The sequence below is a fragment of the Macrobrachium nipponense genome, chromosome 19, assembly GCF_015104395.2.
Source record: "Macrobrachium nipponense isolate FS-2020 chromosome 19, ASM1510439v2, whole genome shotgun sequence".
In the NCBI taxonomy this organism is placed as follows: Eukaryota; Metazoa; Arthropoda; class Malacostraca; order Decapoda; family Palaemonidae; genus Macrobrachium; species Macrobrachium nipponense.
In genome coordinates this window covers 28,963,381-28,984,082 of record NC_061088.1, presented here as the reverse complement: position 1 = coordinate 28,984,082, position 20,702 = coordinate 28,963,381, and the positions used below count along the sequence as shown (strand labels likewise).

General features: G+C 36.5%; 1 protein-coding gene, 1 long non-coding RNA gene, 3 other non-coding genes and 1 pseudogene across 5 annotated transcripts in view; 1 reads left to right on the top strand and 5 right to left on the bottom strand.

Annotated features, from left to right (window-relative positions):
- LOC135212814 (uncharacterized) overlaps nucleotides 1-20,702 on the bottom strand; it is a 508,471-nt gene that overhangs the window by 87,191 nt on the left and 400,578 nt on the right. The window lies entirely within an intron of this gene.
- On the bottom strand, nucleotides 2,239-2,401 carry LOC135219324 (U1 spliceosomal RNA). Its single transcript, XR_010315411.1, has one exon. It is a non-coding gene; the product is annotated as a U1 spliceosomal RNA (small nuclear RNA).
- On the top strand, nucleotides 6,093-6,255 carry LOC135219334 (U1 spliceosomal RNA). The gene has a single exon (XR_010315413.1). It is a non-coding gene; the product is annotated as a U1 spliceosomal RNA (small nuclear RNA).
- Nucleotides 12,102-12,248, bottom strand: LOC135219361 (U1 spliceosomal RNA; annotated as a pseudogene).
- Nucleotides 13,337-14,482, bottom strand: LOC135218953 (uncharacterized). Its single transcript, XM_064255394.1, has one exon. The coding sequence runs from the start codon at nucleotides 14,480-14,482 to the stop codon at nucleotides 13,337-13,339; it is 1,146 nt and encodes a 381-aa protein (XP_064111464.1).
- On the bottom strand, nucleotides 20,109-20,276 carry LOC135219356 (U1 spliceosomal RNA). Its single transcript, XR_010315421.1, has one exon. It is a non-coding gene; the product is annotated as a U1 spliceosomal RNA (small nuclear RNA).

Sequence of the window (20,702 nt, the reverse complement as noted above, 5' to 3'; positions counted from 1 at the left end):
AACTAAACTCGGAGATACAAAAATGGTTTTTATTTCCCCAAAAGAACTAACATGAAAAACAAGGAAAATGAATTTAAAATTCCAAAACCACTATTCTCATTGTCAAAACCCCCATCTGTACTTTGCCAAACAAAATTGTCAATTAGAGAATTAATTTTCTATGGTGACAAACCAAATACATCTGTATAAGAAACCACAACTATCAGAAATAAAATAAAAAATGGTTACAAATAAATGAAAATGTAAACTCTTTTTTTCACTGCACATTGGCTTTTCTCAGAGCACCTGCAAATCTTTTACCTTTTTGACAGATCTGCCCCTTCCTTCTGGATTTTTTTTCCACCTTGTACGATCTAACTTTCTAGAATAGCCACTTTCCACTCACAGCACCTTATATTACACTTTACGACGCTCTAGTGTTCGCACACACGAACACACTAAATTGTTCTGGAAAAGTCCATGAACATGCCCTATTTAACTCATGAACAGACACACACGACTGCATTTTTCTGATGTCATGATCACATGACTTCTGACCAACCACGTCAACTTGTTCATCTGCGCCCTCGCTGATGAGACATGATAATGTTTTGGTTCTCCGCCCATCGGCCTGACGAATTCGCTAGAATCTTATATTTTCCAAAAGCACTTGTGACTGTGTTGCTATACATTCCAATCAGTTGGCGACAAAGTTCATTGAACCCTAATTTTAATTACTAACATTATCAGTGCCTTAAACACATATGATGGCCTGTGTAACACTAAAATCAGTGCTTAATATTCAGTGGTAATCGGAAGTTGTAAAATGATAACATAGTTGTTTTTCTGCTTAATGGAAGCAATGTTGTTAACATGGTTCTAAACAGTGCATAATTTCTACAAGGCACACAATCCCTTGGACGGTCACCCTCGATCTCTCACACCAACTTTGGCTTAGAGATAGAACCATGGGAAGACATTATATTACCACGTGACAAAAATGTACTCATATGTCAAGGAATACCATATGTGTTGAAGACAATTATGATCAAGATATATGTTGGACTGTGGGTTTTTACAGAAGAAATATCTTGTAATTATCTTGGTTTTATTAATAAAATAGCAAATACAAACAAGGGGATCTTATCAGGCAGTGTCCCTGCTCTGCCAATGCGGAATCAGAGGAATGTATTTCTGCTGATAGAAATTCATTTCTCGATATAGTGTGGTTTGGATCCCACAATAAACTGTAGGTCCCACTGCTAGGTGACCAATTGGTTCCTAGCCACGCAAAAATATCTAATCCTTCAGGCCAGCCCTAGGAGAGCTGTTAATCAGCTCAGTGGTCTGGGTAAACTAAGATATACTTAACTTATCAGGCAGTGTACCTTGGATCTCGCTCTCATTCACAAACTGGCATACTTGAATGGAGCCCAGGAAGATTGGGTTCCCAAGTATTGCATTATTATCAATTATCAATTAAATTGAAAGATTAGAATATCAATACTCTTTATAGCAAAAGTGATAATAGTGAACATGATATGATCCAAATACACAGGTCAGAATTAATAACATATTTCTCATAATTGTTTTAAACATACACGGTATTCCATGACATCTGAGTACATTTCCGCTCACACAGTGAGATAATGGCTTTCCATGGCTCTACCTCTAAGCTGAAGTTTGAGTGAGACACTCGAGGATGACTGTCTGAGGGACTGTGTACCATGTGGAAATTATGCACTGTTCAGAACTACATTAACAACATTGCTTCTACTACACAGAAAGCACCTAAATTTTCATTATAGATCAGAAAACAATCTAAAGAATGACACAGAAAGTCCAGAAAAATAGTAAAAATATATTTTGGGGGTTATAATAAAAAAATAAGACTGATTGGTTAACATACTACCATGGAAGGTGTAAGTGTATCGTATTTTAAATGTAACTGCTTTATTTATTGGAATACTTTAGCTGCCACATAAATGGTGAAAAAAGGAAGGACCACAAAGGTTTCTAACCAACTGCTAGTCAACTACCTGAAAGACTTATTCAATATTTCATTTCCACACATTTTGGAATTTCTTAGTTATGTATTCGTTGGGTATCCTGTTTTTGGGATATCATATTTACTATTCTTCCACTTCAGACTATTCCTCAAGTATACTTTATAGCTTATTACTAGCATTCTTTCTCCAATATACAAAATTTAAATGGACTAACATCTAGTAAGACAAGTTATTATATGAAAGTGTTTGTTGGGGGATAGCGCGAACGCAGTCCCCCGCTACCAAAAATTGCGCACCCGAGTTGACCACATTTGGGTCAATCGCAAGGGTCAGCACCACCGGAGTGCAATGGTGAGCCTCACCTTGGGGGAACCACCTTCGTGATCATGGTGTCCCCTGTGCCAGGTAAGTATGCTTCTCACCCACCCAACTGAACCCTAGCTAACATGTTCTGAGGACAAGTAGCTTACAAACGAAGCTCTTATACAAAAATCATTCTTTACATTGGTACAAACTACAGAGTTATCTTAAAGGCTTATACTTTAATCATCTACATTTTACCACTAAATTAAAATCATTGTAGCATTGCAATGGAAAACTAAATTTGACTGTATGGCAGTCATTCCTCATGACTCACAGGTTGCTGTAAGTTGGAGCAAGAGTCCTAGCCAGCACAAGACTGGATTAATCCACTATAACATTCATACCGGTACCACTATTTACTGAAACAGTCAAAACAATTAATGGGACGGCTAAAGGATGCCTGTTAATCAATATGCCCCGTGGCTCAATCACATTCAGAGCACTGTATGAGATTTGCATTATCACACTCTTGACTACAAACACCACAGGGATACTTTGGCAGAGGGGCAAACTTGACTTCAATTTGTATTATAGCCAAGAGACAACTGACAGAATCTGATGTTGTTTGAGATTATGCTGGCCTTACGCCAGCACGGGCTCTTGCTCCTAGAGCAGCCCATAGCAGAATCTGGACCTTTTCAGCCTTTTTTATGCTGATATGAGAGCACATGAACAACCACTGCCCAGGTAATTATAAATGAAGTGTGAAGTAGTTCTGTTATCAAATGATTTAAAATAATAGTTTTGAAAATGGGCTGAAGCTAGTCCATAGCAATTAACAGGGAAGTGTGATTGGAAGCTAAAGATGCCATTGATCCACTTTAATAACAATAATAATAATATAATTATTATTGAAGAAGCCCATGAAGATACTCTACTTGATTACTGTACAATGGTGTGGTAGTCTACATAGCTAGTTGCTAAAAACTGCAGCCACCTTACATACAATACAAAACAAATGTCAGCCAAAGTCATGTTTGATTACTGTTTAAACAAGTTTACAATTATAAAACAAAAATACATAGTAATTAAACAAGTTTACAATTATAAAACAAATATACACCATAATTAAACAAGTTTACAATTATGTAACAAATATACACAGTAATTAAACAAAGTTTGTAATTATAAAACAAACATACCTAGGGACTTGTCCTTGCCCATCTCCTGATAAAACAATAGATGTTATAATCAATTGGAGTGACTACAGTTTCATGGGCCAACCTTACCTCCGACCAATTTTCATGTCCAAACCTACCACTAGATGGCACCAAGTCCAACCAGAAAATCGGCGGAAGAACACACAACCAAAATGGTGGCGAAACCAAAACAACAACAAACAATGTAGCATTGAAAGCTTAATGGAAACAGTAAAGGGGGAAATAGACACGAGCGGTGGTGATCGCCGAAAGATTAATAGAAACAGTGAAGGGGTATCCTGTTGGGGAATCGGGGTTTTTGGGTGGGGAGAAATGCATACGGGTGAGGGCGGGAGCAAAACTACAAACAATGTAGCAGTGGGTTGACCTCCTACACTACATTTAACATGTTGAACCCCCTAATCTACAATCGGGAGGCGGACTCTGCTAGCCTAGGATACTGCCTACCAACATAAGAAACATTACCCGTTATTGACTGACTGACCCACCACTCTACATCTACCCCAACGAACCCTCCTAACCTAACTTGGGGTGCTGTGCCGACCTGGCCAGGGGGCTAAGCCCTGTATGGTAACAATGGTTGTGACCTAACCAAATGAAACAACCAAACCTGACTTAGTTCTCATGCCCTAATCTGGCCGGGGGGCGAAACCCCCAGTATGGTAAGAAAAGTTGTAACCTAACCAAAAGAACCAAACTAACCTGACTTAGGGCGTGTGCCCTGACCTGGGCGGGGCTGGACCCCCCCCCCCAGCTGGTAACAATGGTTGTGACCTAACCAAATAAACCAACCTAACCTGACTTGGGACGTGGTTATATTAGATATATAAAACATTTCTTGTACCTTATTCAAAATCTTGAGGAACATCGCTACATAAAACAGTCTTCCTCTTTTACGAGACTCATTGTTCACATAACTTGATCAAGTCTGAAAACGTAACTGGGTTAGCAGCGGCAAAAGCAACGTACGACAGATGAGGAGGAGACGGCGATGCCATGTTGACTGTTTTAAATGGTAGCGGGTCGTGGTCAGCGTTGCCGATAGCTCTGCATACTAAAATCGGCATCTTATAGAAAACGGAATTCATTTTATGGCCCAGGGGTACTTTAAGAAAATAAACCAATCTTATGCAACACCTCATCGATTTATATTCATCATCATTCAACAAAAGTATATATTAGCTATGTATATACACAATTACAACCAAAACAACAATGATATATACATATTAAGTTTTATAGATAAACTTTATAAAACATAGAAATTACACACAAAATATAGGTAGATAGTAACCTACTCAGTTTTATAAATCAACTTTATAGAACATATAGGCTATATAAATAAAACAAAAAAAATTATTATTTTTCTTCATATATCAGGGTATAATATGTTTGAGAATATATTTTACTATTCCAGATTTATATCCTGTTTTATGCTAATTTCCTTGAAGACCCCTCCCCCCTCACCCCATAATGAAGCCTAGCTCCTGGATATAGTAATTACGCCACTCGTAACTACATGGTTCATGTCAGTTATAATGTAATCACATGTCTTATCATCAAATTACAATCCTATGAATGGAAACAATATCAAATATCTTACAATTACTTTACAACCATGTAACTCATTAAATTCAATAACATTATAATTACAAAAGTTACAGCTATTTCAATCGTGCTAGTTTTATCTACAGTTTGATTTTTTTTCTTGTAGTTTGAATTACATTCCTAACCATACATAATATACTAAGATATGATATCATGGGTATTTAACTGCTAACACTATTCGGTTTCGTGTTTTACAATTATAAAGGGTTCCTTACCGTCACTGGAGGGTTGAACGTTTTCTACGCTTATTAAGTGGAATCTCTTAAAGAATCATTTACACATATATTATGTAATAATAATGTAGTAATAATCATTTTCTACCCAAGCTTACATAAAAAGACATTAACTAATTAAAAAAAAAGTATTTAAATTTATTTGAGACGATAAATCAATCCCCTCGAAGAATGCCGAGTTTTTCTCGGCATGAACAAGGAGGCCGATTTCTTCTCGGCATTGAAGGTCTGATTCTCCGCATGTAGAGTTTTTTCTCGGCAAATCGGGGGAAAATTCGGCATTTCGGCAACGCTGGTCGTGGTAGGTCTTCCAGGTGAAGGCCACCTGAGGTCGAAGGGACTACTTACCTGTGCGGATGGATTTGGTTGTTGTGCAGCCCTGGAAAATTTTATGTAAATTGATCTCCAAGTCGAATAACAATTTTTTTAAGAAACTCAAACCAAGACAGTATGAATGTTACAGTCGATTAATCCAGCCTTGTGCTGGCTAGGGATCTTGCTCCCACTTACAATAACCTGTGTCATTAGGAATGACTGTAATACAGCTAAATTTAGTTTTCCATTACAATGTAACAATGATTCTAATTTTAGTTTTGAAATTTAAAGTATTTAAAACAAGTCTTAGGGATGACTCTGTAGTGTGCACCAATGAAAATAATTATTTTTGTATAAAAGCTTTGCTTGCAGGCAACATGGCCTCAGAACATGTTAACTAGGGTTCAGTTGGGTGTGTGAGAAGCATACTTACCTGGCACAGGGGACACCATGATCACGAAGGTGGTTCCCCCAAGGTGAGGCTCACCATTGCACTCCGGTGGTGCTGACCCTTGCGATTGACCCAAATGTGGTCAACTCGGGTGCGCAATTTTTGGTAGCGGGGGACTGCGTTCGCGCTATCCCTCTTCAAACACTTCTTATATGTAACAATTTGTAATACTAGATGTTAGTCTATTAAAGTTTTGTATACTGGGGAAAGACAATGCTAATGAATGTGCTATAAAGTATATTTGAGGGATGAAGAGTTTGAAGGGGAAGAATACTTATTATCTTATATCACAAAAGCAGGATACCCAACGAATACATAACAAAGAAATTCTACAATGTGTGGAAATGATATAGTCAATAAGTCTTTCAGGTAGTAGACTAGTATAGTTAGTTGGAAACCTTCGTGGTCCTTCCTTTTTTTACCATTTATGTGGCAGCTAAAGTATTCCAATAAATAAAGCAGTTATATGTAGGATACAAACACATAAAACATCCATGGTGGTAATATAACCAATCAGTCTTATTTTTTATATTCTAACTCCCAAAATATATTTTAATTGTTTTTATTAATTTTCTGTTGAGTTGTCCTTCTTTCCCACCTTTCCCTTCAACCTTACACCCCTCCCCCGCAATTTAGTAAACCGTCCAAAAACTTTATTACCATGCATAATAGCCAAGAAAAATATGGAAAATTGCATTTTGGTTAGGATATTGTGGCCTCCGAATACTGTATGGTAGAAAATAAGGGGACACCTATTTCTGGTAGTTTTTATATAAAGTATACAACAAACCATCATGCACCATACATCTAAATACTCATTTTCATAGAAGATAGCCCAAGGTACAGTAAAGTAAATAATAAATCAAGAAAACAGGATTTTGAAGAGCAATATGTGGGAAATAACCAAGCCCATAATCTTCACATAAATCTCTCTCTCTCTCTCTCTCTCTCTCTCTCATCCTCTCTCATCTATCCTCATCTATCTTTATATTTATTTTATATTTATATATCTATATATATATATAAATATATTATATATTATAGATTTATATATAGAGTTGGGAAGACATTATATCATCACGTGACCGGAAATGTACTCATACGTCAAGGAATGCCACATGTTTAAAACAACTTATGACAAGTTATATATTGGATGGTGAGTTTTTAAAGAAGACATCTTGTAGCTTTTTTGCTTTTGTTATGAAAATAACAACATGCTAATCGGGCTTAGTGTCCTCTTGGTTCTCTTTCATTCACACAACTGACACATTTAATGGAACCCAGGAAGATTGGGTTACCAAGTATTGCATTGTCAATTAAGGTGAAAGATTAGAAGAGCAATACTGTAGCAAAAGTGATGCTATTATAAACAAGAGATGATCAAAATATACATGTCGGAATTAGTTACACATCTCATAATTGCTTTAAACACATGTGACCTTCCTTGACATATGAGTACATGATCATATTATGATATAGTCTTCCCATGTGACCTTCCTTGACATATGAGTACATGATCATATTATGATATAGTCTTCCCACGGCTCTATCTCTAAGCCACAGTTGGCGTGAGAGCTCAAAGGTGAAATTGTGCACTGTTTGTAGCTATGTTTACAACATTCCTTCCATTAAACAGGAAAACACCTACATTCTCATTTTAGAATTGAAAAGTCTCTCGAGAACCACTTGACTCCTTGTTTTAGGATCTGTGCTTTTGAATGTCATTATGAGGATCAATATTTACTGAATATTAAGTACTGATTTTACTGATAACATGAACTGACCTTGATAATAGGTGACTTTTTCATAAGTCATCTCAGGCCAGAAATTCAACCTGGGAGTACTTTCATTGTTATTCAGTATGACTCATATCTTGTGAAGCTGCTCAGAATTGTGACATACGTATAATGACAACTGTTACTGAATTTTGATAATGTTAAATTTAATCAACCAGTCACTCATTTAGGTTAAATGAGGTCAAGAGATATCTTCCCCCTTTAAAACAAGATTGAAACAACTCACACTTTCAATACAATAAGTAGCAAAGAATAAGTGCATTGGGAAATTCTTCTGTTAAAACAGGATATGCCTCAAGTATAAAAGGCCCATTAAAACACTGGTTTAAAGCTAAGGACTATATTTCAATGGACTGACTCCCACCCTTATCAAATAGTGACTGACAAAAGAAGTTACATTTGCCAAATATGTAGTGGGAGATTATGCCCTTAAGTGATGCCTGGGGTCATCGTTAAGCCAACGTTGGTTCTGTCAATTGTCTTACTCCGCTTCATCATTGCCTTTAAGAAGATATTGTCTATATGGTCAGAGTCCCAGATTCCAGTGGAAAGGTTGATCCTTTTATCTTGCTGTTTTATCTGTGAAGATTCTACTATCTTACATTTTTATTGACAGCTGCTTTTGTATAAAATTCTGGATGAGTTCCAATCCATGGTATGGTTTGTGTTATCTATATGATGGAAAATTACCAAACTATTTTGTCCATATCTAACTGAGCAACTTGATTTAATCTTTCCAAGATTATATATATATATACATATATATATATATATATAATATATATATATATATATATATATATATATATATATAGATATATATATATATATATATATAATATGTATGGTATATATATATATATATATATATATATATATATATATATATATATATATATATATATATATATTATATATATATATATATATATATATATATATATTATATATATATATATATATATATATATATATATATATATAACTTGGAAAGATTAACTCAAGTGCTCAGTTAGATATGGACAAAATAGTTTGGCAATTTTCCATCATATAGATAACACAAACCATACCCATAGATTGGAACTCATCCAGAATTTTATACAAAAGCAGCTGTCAATAAAAATGTAAGATAGTAGAATCTTCACAGATAAAACAGCAAGATAATATGATCAACCTTTCCACTAGAATCTGGGACTATGACCATATAGACAATATCTTCTTAAAGGCAATGATGAAGCGGAGTAAGACAATTGACAGAACCAACGTTGGCTTAACGGTGACCCCAGGCATCACTTAAGGGCATAATCTCCCACTATATATTTGGCAAATGTAACTTCTTTTGTCAATCACTATTTGATAAGGGTGGGAGTCAGTCCATTGAAATATAGTCCTTAGCTTTAACCAGAGTGTTTTAATGGGCCTTTTATACTTGAGGCATATCCTGTTTTAACAGAAGAATTTCCCAATGCACTTATTCTTTGCTACTAGTGCAATCCCTTTTCATTACATTTATTTTACTTTGTAAAGTGTGTTGTTACATTCACATTATGACGGACATGAAATTTATACTGACAACATTTATTGTATTAATATGATGACATAAACCACACTTGAAACAACATGACTTTCATGAGTCATCCGAGGCCAGAAATTCAACCTAAGACTACTTTTATTATTAAATTTCAGTCTTGACTCATGTAGCATGTCGAGGTTGCTCTGAATTGTGAAGTATACAATGAGAGTAGTTTCCCAAAACTTCCCCCTTTACCGTTTTTATACACTTTTGGATATCCCATTACTGCACGTTTTCAAAAATCGCGCCAAAACATACGTCCGCTATCTTGTTTGTATTCGTCCGCCGATTCTCTACCAGAAGGTACTCTTGCCCGACGAATCGGCAGGCGCTCCGAGAGTTTGCAGATTCGTCGGGCAGGCCTCGTAACTCCTTCTGCCAGGGCCACCAATCCCTCTGCCAAGGTAAGTAGTTCCACCCAAAACAGCTGACGACCGAGAAAACAGCTGACAACCTGTTTTATGCCCCGAGCCCACAGCCACGACCCGATGTGACCTCCTCAGTCTCTGCTGGCTTCCCGACATGGCTGTGTCCTTGTCTTATCCCGCTCACCTTCAATTTGCCGCCGCCAATCTGGTCACGCTGCTGGATTTGGGTGTCTTGTGTAATGACGAAAAGTCATTACTTATCTTTTTAATGAAAAGTGGCCTTCTTGGCAATTTTAGTGGTAAATACAATAAGTGTGAAGAAGGCAGAATCGACCTCGTGAAGCATGGCGACACCTTTCAACACCCGTCAAAATGCGGTCTAATTTCACTGAAACACAACAATCATCGATAGATGCCTCCTCCCAAACGGATCTGTTAGAAACACGAGTGTTTGTTCCCCTAATTTCATCCGGCCAGATCCCGCCAAAATCAGTCCATCCAGCCCCGAAGAGAGGAAGATTCGAGTCATCCGAATCGGTAATTTCCGACTGGTCCGACAATTCCGATTTCGATCTCAAATAAGGTGAGTGCGGTATTATACAGGTTTTTTTCTTCTATGCCATTTTTTCTTGCCAGAACATACAAGCTTGCCAAGAATCATTAAAAATGTCGTAAAGGGCGCAGCAATGTTCAACCGCGCTGAAACTAATTTTTTTTATGCCATTTTTTCTTGCCAGAACATACGAGCTTGCCAAGAATCATTAAAAATGTCGATAAGGCACGCAGTACTGTTCGACCGCGCCGAAATTAATGTTTTTTTTTTTCTTTTCAATGCAATTTTTTCTTGCCAGAACATACGAGCTTGCCAAGAATCATTAAAAATGTTGATAAGGCGTGCAGCGCCGTTCGACCGCTCCAACTTATTTTTTTGTTTTTTGGTCTATGTCATTTTTTCTTGCCACAACATACGAGCTTGCCAAGAATCATTAAAATGAAACTAAATAACGATTTTCCAAAGTAGGGACACAAAAACAGTGTTAAGCCACACGTTCTAAGTCAGGTTAGGTAGGTTCGTTTGATTAGGGTAATTTTAGTTAGGTACGTGGTTTTTTTTTTTTTTTTGTCTATGCCATTTTTTCTTGCCAGAACATATGAGCTTGCCAAGAATAATTAAAAATGTCGATAAGGCGTGCAGCGCCATTCGACCGTACCGAAGCTAATTTTTTGTTTTTTCGGTCTATGCCATTTTTTCTTGCCAGAACATATGAGCTTGCCAAGAATCATTAAAAATGTTGATAAGGCGCGCAGCGCCGTTTGACCACACCGAAAGTAAATAACGATTTTCGAAAGTAGGGCCACGAAAACAGTGTTAGGCCACATGTTCTAAGTCAGGTTAGGTGGGTTCGTTTGGTTAGGGTCATTTTTAGTTAGGTACGTGGCTTTCTTTTGTTTGTTGTCTATGCATCTCATGCCCAAACGTTTGCTTAGGCTAACAGCCCATATGTTCGGTCTACGAATGTAGAGTAGGGGGACAGCTCAGCTAGTCAGACCGCTCACCAAACATATACAGAGTAGGAGGTCACCTATACAACAGCCGTTTCGTGGATTTCCTAGTGTTAATTTAGTTGTCCACTTATTTTCATCCATATGCAGATACGTTATTTAGAGGCCCCAATATCCTACCAAGATGCAATTTTCCATATTTTTCTTGGCTATCATGGTGCATGGTAATAATGTTTTTGGACAGTTTACTAAATTGCGGGGGAGTGGTGTAAGGTTGAAGAGAAATGTTGGAAAGGGCAACTGCACAGAAAATTAAGAGAAATATTACAATATATTTTGGGAGTTAGTATGAAAAATAAGACTGATTGGTTATCTTACCACCATGGATGTTTTGTGTGTATTGTATTTTACATTAAACTGTTTTATTTATTGGAATATTTTAGCTGCCACATAAATGGTAAAAGAAGGATGGGCCACAAAGGTTTCTGACTAGCTACTAGTCCACTACCTGGAAGACTTATTGACTCTTTCATTTCCATACATTGTGGAAATTATTTGTTCTGTAATGCGATGGGTATCCGGCATTTGTGATGTAACATTTTTAATATTCTTCCCCTTCAAACTCTTTATTCATCCAATATACTTTATAGCTTACTTATTCATTAGCATTTTCTTTCCCCAACATACAGGAGTTGAACAGACTAACATTCAATGAGAAGTTGTTATATGAATGAAGTATTTGAAGGGGGATAGCGCGAACGCAGTCCCCCGCTAACAAAAACTGCACACCCGAGTTGACCACATTTGGGTCAATCGCAAGGGTCAGCACCACCGGAGTGCAATGGTGAGCCTCACCTTGGGGGAACCACCTTCGTGATCATGGTCAGTGTTGCCGCAAATTCCACACAGAGTGAGGAATGGTCGCTTAAGGAACAAATACTAACTCACCAAGTTTTTTATTTCTTTCTGCCTGTGGGTACGTTTTCTTTATTGTTTTAGAGTAATACTCAAAGAAAATTATGGGGCTACTATCACAAGATGAAAAAATACACATATGTTTTTTTGTTAATCTTTCACTCTCATACTGAAGATTTTATAACTTAATGAATTTATGGAGTCGATTTCACTATTAGTGGTAAATCAGTATTGACAGAATGATTACCTATAGTGTTTATTACATAAAGATATGTCTTCAACATATGTGAAGATTCATTCTAATTACAAAAAAGTTATTGTTATGTAGTTGGGAGAGAATATGGAAAGACCAAAAGTTATTATAAAATATATTCCAAACATAAATACAAAAGCAGACACAATATGATCAATTCAATTAACAAATATGTTGAAGGCAATAACAAACATATATATATATATATATATATATATATATATATAATATATATATATACTATATATACCATATTATCATTTAATGTTTGCAAGGATGTCAAACATTGCAGGGGTAGGTTTAAATCTATAACAACAATCATTGTCCTTCACACCCTCAGACACAACGGTTACTGCTTGGAGAGCTGGTATCAACAATCTGTTCCTGGTGTCTGTCTTGATTAAATTCAATTTGGAAAAAAATCTTTCTGCAGCTGTGTTTGTAGTCGGTAAAGCCAAGACCTGGAGTGCAAATTGTGAAAAATTATGAAACACATACATACCCTCGTTATCTATTATGCTACCAAGCTTTATGTAGAAGTCAGTTATAGTGCAATCTTTAATATCTTCTGGGATGTCGGTGGTATCTAAATTCCGCCACTCATTATCAAGAGCCTGCAAATCCCCCCCACCCCCCCATATATACGAGGTACAGATATTGCAAAAGTCACGCAGAGTAGGAAGACAGCTCCTCGTCTTACTTTGCAACACCTTTTTTGGGTGCAAGAAGGATGCCATATACCATAAATTGTTGTTGAGGTCAAATCTTTTCTTAAGTTGCTGACACATCCTTATGAAAAATTCCCTACATCTAGAGCGGTACATCGTTGCTACCATACCTTATCCTGCTTATACTCATCCATTGCAGAAGACCATGAACCTCTGATCCCAAATATATCTGCTGAAGTGGCATGTGATTTACAGCTAAACTTGGATGAAGGCTACAAGGTCGACCTTGTCCACAACTCATTGCGGCAAAAATATCTAATAGAGTCTTGTAAAGCTGAATAATATGTTCATGAAGCAAATGAATGGTTGGAGCGTCTTGCTGAAACATAAGATTGAGTCTGTTAAATTTAGGAAGAATGAAATTTAAAAAGTTTAGGTATAGAAAGACGGATGGATCCCTTAAATTTTGAACAATGAATTCAACTGATTTTAGTCTTTCCTGCGCCTCAATTTTAGAAAAATAGAGCTTCAAAGCACTCCATTGTTCGACTACACGTTCAACTGCTGCGTGCAACGATAACCATCGTGTAGCACATGGGTGTAAAATTTTGTGTGGCTTTAGGTCAAGAAATGTTTGGGCAAGTTTCAGTTCATGCTTCCGTTTTGCACTATGGGCAAAGTGTGTATAAATATTTCTTACGAGATCTTCGCAATGCCTTGGTAAATATTTGACTGCTTCTGATGCACATAAATGAACACTATGACAAATACATTTGAAAATAGCTATCCCTGGAAATTCCTCCCTTAACCTACTGCTAATTGAATTGTTACCTCCCATAATATTCGCTGCTCCATCAGCAGCGAAGCCAACAAAATTTTCTAAAGGTATATTATAGGACTGCAAGGTATTCATGATCAATCTAAACAAGTTCTCCCCTGTTGATCCTACCATTTCGTCATTTTCGTCATACATATTGATGAGTTGCAGAGTGCCTGTCTTGAAACTTTTCATGTCTTTGTCAAAAAATTTGACAACTATTGTCAGACATTTCGTCGTGCTAACGTCAGTACTTTCATCAATGATAAGGGAGAATTTGTTTTCTCTTAGTCTACTGGCCAAGTCATTTGTCATACACATACCTAGCGCTTTTGTTAACTCTGTGCATTTTGTTTTTTTCATGCACATTGCTTGAGCAATGTCGGAGTCAGGAAACATAGCCTTGCATAGATTTACCATGTGGTCGACGATTGTGAATGGCAAATTATGTTCACAGATGAAGCATACCATCAAAATCATTGCTAAAGCAACACTCTTGCCATGCTGTAAAGGAAACTCCATTGTCCTCTTGCTCCATCTGCTCTCTCCGTTGTGTAAGAGCTTCTTCATTTGCAGCATGAACCTGTGTGCGCTATTAATGAAAATCAATAAAACATCAATATGGATGAGGTAAAAATCGGTAATAACAAACATTGTGTATAAAATCCAAGAAATAACAGCAATAATAAATACCAAGATTATATTGCAACCTCCCTCAAGAATGCATACAAACTGCACAAAATTTGTGCATCATATTTTAATTTTATGGATTTTGTAAACCAGTACGATTTTGGAATATACATTGCCTTATGTCGCTTGATAGTTGTTAAGTCAGCATTAAATTCCTTGTGACAAGTACTGCATTTAGCTTTAGTTTCGTCATCTTCAACTCGAGCTAGCCAGGGTTTGAATTCCTCTTTGGTCAGCCATTCGTCCCGAAGTTTCCTTTTAGCTGCCATGCCAACCTGTTATTAGATATTGTTTTCCAAGAAAATCCGAATAAGCTTTATTACTTCTCTCTCTTTCTCTTTCAACAAACTAGAACATTCTTGATTCTGATTTAATAGAAAGCTTCAATGATTTGCAGACGACGCAATACGAGGAAAATGGATCTACATAGGTATTTATATCAACGAAATGAGATTATTTTTTTACATATTTATCATATATTCATTTCAGTAAAAAAAAAAAACAAAAAAAAAAAAAAAAAAAAAAAAACACTTAGGCTAGAAACTAACCTTACACACGAGTAGCGTTGTATTTTGGTTTCAGCAAAATCTTGAAGCGGTTTCAAAGAGGCCTCTGGATGGAAGACAAGTGTGTCTTCAAGTGACTTCGATGACTTGGTTAAGTTATATCATCAAGTTGTACTATTTCACTTACAGATTTAGGATGCATTAAGCAATACCAAATCTTTGAATATTTTTTTTCTTTGAAGAGGATAATAAAAAATAAGGTATATATGAACATTTTATTATAACTATTATATCTTCATCCTCCAATGAGTCAGCATTTCTGTGAATACGTAACTTTATATAATTAACAAAATATTGAGTGCAAAAGCATTATGGATACTAATGTACTAAAGATTATACAGTATGACATTTACATAGGGAATGCAACCTGACAAGGCATGTGGAATTTTTTAGGAATATCTGTAGAATGTGTCTATGCTGTGTCCATATGGCGACAAATTGGCATCTAGAAAGCCACACTTCTTGCCAGATATGACTAGAAAACAGCAAAACGGCAACACTGATCATGGTGTCCCCTGTGCCAGGTAAGTATGCTACTCACTCATCCAACTGAACCTTAGCTAACATGTTCTGAGGACATGTAGCCTGTAAATGAAGCTCTTATACAAAAATCCATTTCATTGGTGTACACTATAAATTAAGCATTTTCATAAACACTTATTCACATATTTTAATTTAAAAAATGAGTTATAGTCAATAGAAAACTGCATTACAGAATCAAACTTGCCTCTTATTACAATTCTTCTTACTGGCTGATCTAGGTGTAATGGGCCCTCACAAGGCTGGGAAGTGGGTTCATCTACAAGTCATAGTGTTTTGGTTTCTTTGGCACTTCCAGAAAAACATTACTTGAAGCGGTGCTGAAGAAATATAAAACTTTGAAGTCCCTGAAACTTTTAGTCTCAGTGACTCGAAAGTTTGTATAATGTTACATATAATTTCAATAACACTCAAAAGACTCTCTCTCTCTCTCTCATATCTTTTGGATGGTGGTTAAATACTTGTTTCAACATTCGGCTGATTTTCCGTTAGCACTGATATGTCATTATTTATTAAAATGAATCCTTTGCCTTTATTGATTTCCATGCCCTTCCCATTTTTCCAACCTTTTATATACAGATATTTATAAAAATTTTATTTTTAGTCAAGAGGTCACTTTGCTGTCACAACCGATTGCTGTTGTGAAATTAAGTTGAACATACCACAGAAGGAATTCTGCTCCATGAGCAACCTTCCTGTATTGGCTAATCTAAAACTAACAGCCTATATGTAATGCTTAGGCGCCAGATCACTGTAAATATTTTTTATATGAGTAAAATGACATGTTCTGGAATCACTTGGAATCTCAAAGCTGCGTTACTTTATTCTCTTTCCACTAAAATATCCAAAAGCAAGTTGCACACGAGGATAGCCTAAAAGCCACTTCGTATTATGGTGTCATTCAGTCCAGAAAATTTTAGAATAAAATTATTCACTATGTTCTAAACCATATGCAAATGTAGTACTTAATAAAATTTTGCCATTCGTTGGATCACTAATTTTAGTCTGGTTATCCATTAAAGGTAACTGCAGAAATGCTACACACACCACAAACTGTCAAAGTCCCAAACTGCATGCTATGATATCTACAAATGTGGCAAATCAAGGGTTGTTTGTAATATGTCTACTGGAGGGGCCTACAGGTTATTAACAATAACTCCAAATGACAAATTGCACAGAATAAAAATTTTCAGCATGCCAAAATCTACCCGAAAAGTATCTAAGTTTATGTCAATTTGCCAATCAACAATTTTCTTCTGTGGAACATAACTTTTTCTAAGTACACAGTTAACTGATGTGAAGAGTGCCACATAGGAACACTCTCCTGTAGTTCTTTGAATGGCCATAGTGCGGCACTCCTCTCACCCTGTAGTTCCTAAGGCTGCCGCCATATGATGTCCAACCTTATTACAGGAAATATATATAATTCCATCCAATTGTATGGCCGGTTGACCCTGGTCATTCCCTAGGTCATGGATTAACTACATCTAACCAACAGTCACCCTTCCTTTCCATCTCTAACCGCCGAGATGGAGTGTCACAACAAAATTTTCTTCCCTAACATAGTGTCTGCTAACCTATTTAGCTCCTGAGTGATATCTAGAGTCTGTTCCATGTCCACTTTGGGAGTTTCTGGATTTAATCAAACATGTCTATAGACTCAAAAGCTGCCTGACATCCCCATCTCTGATTTACTTTCTCGTACAAAATAAGACCAGGACTCTGACCAAGTACTTCTGATTTACATGAAATTCCGATTGCTGCAAAGAAGCCGGGGCTGGTACCCTCACAGTCTGACAGCGGCAATTTTGAGTAAGGTAAGTGTAATGATTATCTTTCTTTGCATTTAACATTGCATAATGAATAATGACAATGTGGAACTACTATTAAGAAGGAGTAGCCTAGGCAGCTCCATGCATTTGAGTTACTGGGTTACGATGGGGGGCGGGGGGGCAGTCAGGGCGCCCAAAGTAAGGTTATAGGTTGGGTTGGGTTAGGTTAGGTTTTGGTTTGTTTGGTGAGATCATAGTCAGTCCAAAGCACATGTCCGAAAAGATCTTTAGTCACTGAGTTTCATTCCCAACGTAAAAAATATAAATACCTTCAATTTTTTATTTACTTCTTTTTGGGTGGAGAGTTGAGGTCCTGTGATCTTGCAGCGGCCCCCCAAAATTAGCACCTCATAGCCTCAAATGTGTATGATTCACTACATATCATGACCCAGATGTTAAGCATAAATTTCAGCAATGGCAGTGCCTCAGAAGACATCAAAGAATTATAAAAATTGAATCTCCATTTTCTCAATGCTCAATGCATCTCCAGACAGACTAGTTAATTGATCCTTGGGTGTGATGACAATGCTCTTCTTTAGGCTTGGCCTGCTAGAGTAATCTTGACTGCTGCGTACTTCTTATTGAAAGCAACAACTACTGCATACAGTGTATTCTTCTGCTGGCCAAGATGGGATTATAAGAAATTGAGCATAGGAAAAGGTTAAAAAAAAAGTCAAGATGTGTAAGAAGGGCAAATAGTCAGAAACCGAGAAAACAAAGATAATGTACGAGGGGGTCTATTTCAGTGACCTCAGTAAGAGCCACTGACGACTGTAGCTATCAATGGTAAATGTTTTTCATAGAACAGAAATCCTTCCTCTTTTGATTATTCTACTCAGATTCAGAAATGTCTTGGTTTTCATCAGTAGATGCCTGGCTTTTCCATGGCGCCCTTTTCCAAAATAATCCATGTCGAAGGGCAAAAAAGTGAACTGCTGGTCCGATGATCATCGTGAACCTTTACATATACTCATCGACACCCTAGGTATATATGTTGCTATATAAGGAAAACAAATTCATCACATTAATCCATTACAAAATAATTAACGTTAATTGCATTCCGAATTTGTTTAAATCCGCCAATTTTTCTGTTAATTGTAAATGGAAATTGATTTAATTGAAATACTGCCATTTTACTTCACATTCCAAACAGTTTATTTTTGCATCATCTACAAGCAATTTTGTTTAGAGTGTAGGGGAAGTCGTATGTCATAAGGAAATTCTGAATGCCTTTACATTTGTAAAGAGCATGTTATTATTTTAATTGTGGAATTAGTTATTATTTTGTGCCACAGTACTGATATGCACTAAGTGAATTGTACTTAGTTTATTAAAAACACAATCTCAACTGAGCCAGTGAACTTCATTTGCATCACATTTATTTTACTTTGCAAATTGTGTTGCGATATCCACACTTAGGGCTTGGAATTTACACTAAAACTTTCAGTGTATTCACATGATGATATGAACCTTACTTAAAACATGGTGATTATTTATAGAATCATTTACAACCTGAAATTCAACCTGAGGATACTTCCATTTATTAATTATTATATTACTCATGTATCGTGTGTGGTTACTCAGAATCGTGAAGTATATTTATTACTTTTACTATTCATTAATAATGTTAACTTTTATGTAGAAACCACTCGTTTAAATTTTAAAACTCGGTTGGAACTTTTCACTGAATTCACTCACTCCATACAGTCATGATTTTCACTACAATATGTTTACAAGATATGTTTCTTGATTAAATATTTACTGTACTGAATTTTTAAACTATCTTCCATGCACATTTACATTTAAAAGTATTTTACATAGTTTACATTATAGTGCCATTTACTTCCTATAAAAGCACAAGAAATTATCAATTCATTTTTTCTCTTACAAAGATATCTTAGTATTCTAAATGATTTTGGAATGATCCTAATTCAACTGGCTATAATACATGTAAATTTTCTATCTTATAGATGGTTTGCTGAATGGGGAGGGCAGAGGAATGTATGTAACTGAAGGGAATGAATGATACAAGCAGCAAAGATGTGTGAAAAAGTTACAATATACTCTGAAAGTTAATACAAAAATCTTAGATAATTCACAAAATTTATTGTGCAGCGAATTGGTTTCCTTATTGCAGTCTTGTCTGAATTTGTTAGCTGTCACAGAAACAGTGAAAGAAAAGAAGACAACAAAGGGTTGAAGGTTCCTGACTGACACAGACTAGTAATTAATTCCAAAGGAGATTTCTTATTCACTTCTTCAGATTTTCAGACATCTGGAATATTTATTTACTTCTTACACATGTAATGTGCAACATTTTAAGATACGACAAATAGTTAATGCTTTCCCAGCACTCCTTCATAAATCTCTAATTCAGTGATTGGCATCTACTTCCTCAAATATAAGTAAACTGAATATAGGTCAATACTTGACGCTCAGTCTTAGTTGTTACATAATCAAAATTTTTGAAGGGGGATAGCGCGAACGCAGTCCCCCGCTACCAAAAATTGCGCACCCGAGTTGACCACATTTGGGTCAATCGCAAGGGTCAGCACCACCGGAGTGCAATGGTGAGCCTCACCTTGGGGGAACCACCTTCGTGATCATGGTGCTTACCCCTGTGCCCAAGGTAAGTATGCTTACACCCACCCACCCAACTGAACCCTAGTTAACATGTTCTGAGGACTGTAGCTTGCAAATGAAGTTCTTATACAAATAAATTTATTTCAACGGTTCACACTAAAGCATTTTCTTAAAGACTGATTTTCAGACGAATTTGATTAAGAAAATAAGTTATAATCAGCAGAAAACTATATTACAGAATTGAACTTGCCTGTATTATGATTCATATCGACTTACTGGCTGCTCTAGGTGCAAGGGCCCCGGTTCTTGCGTAACACTTTTGTGGTTATTTATAGACTTTTGAGAACGTATTTTTTGAGCTCTTCTCTCATGGCAGAGAAGCGTCCATCGTCTCCCGACCCCTCGCTGGTGGACCTGCCCTCTCCTGACGAGCAGGGCTTCCAGATGGTACAAAAGAAGCGAAAGAAAGCTTTGAAGACC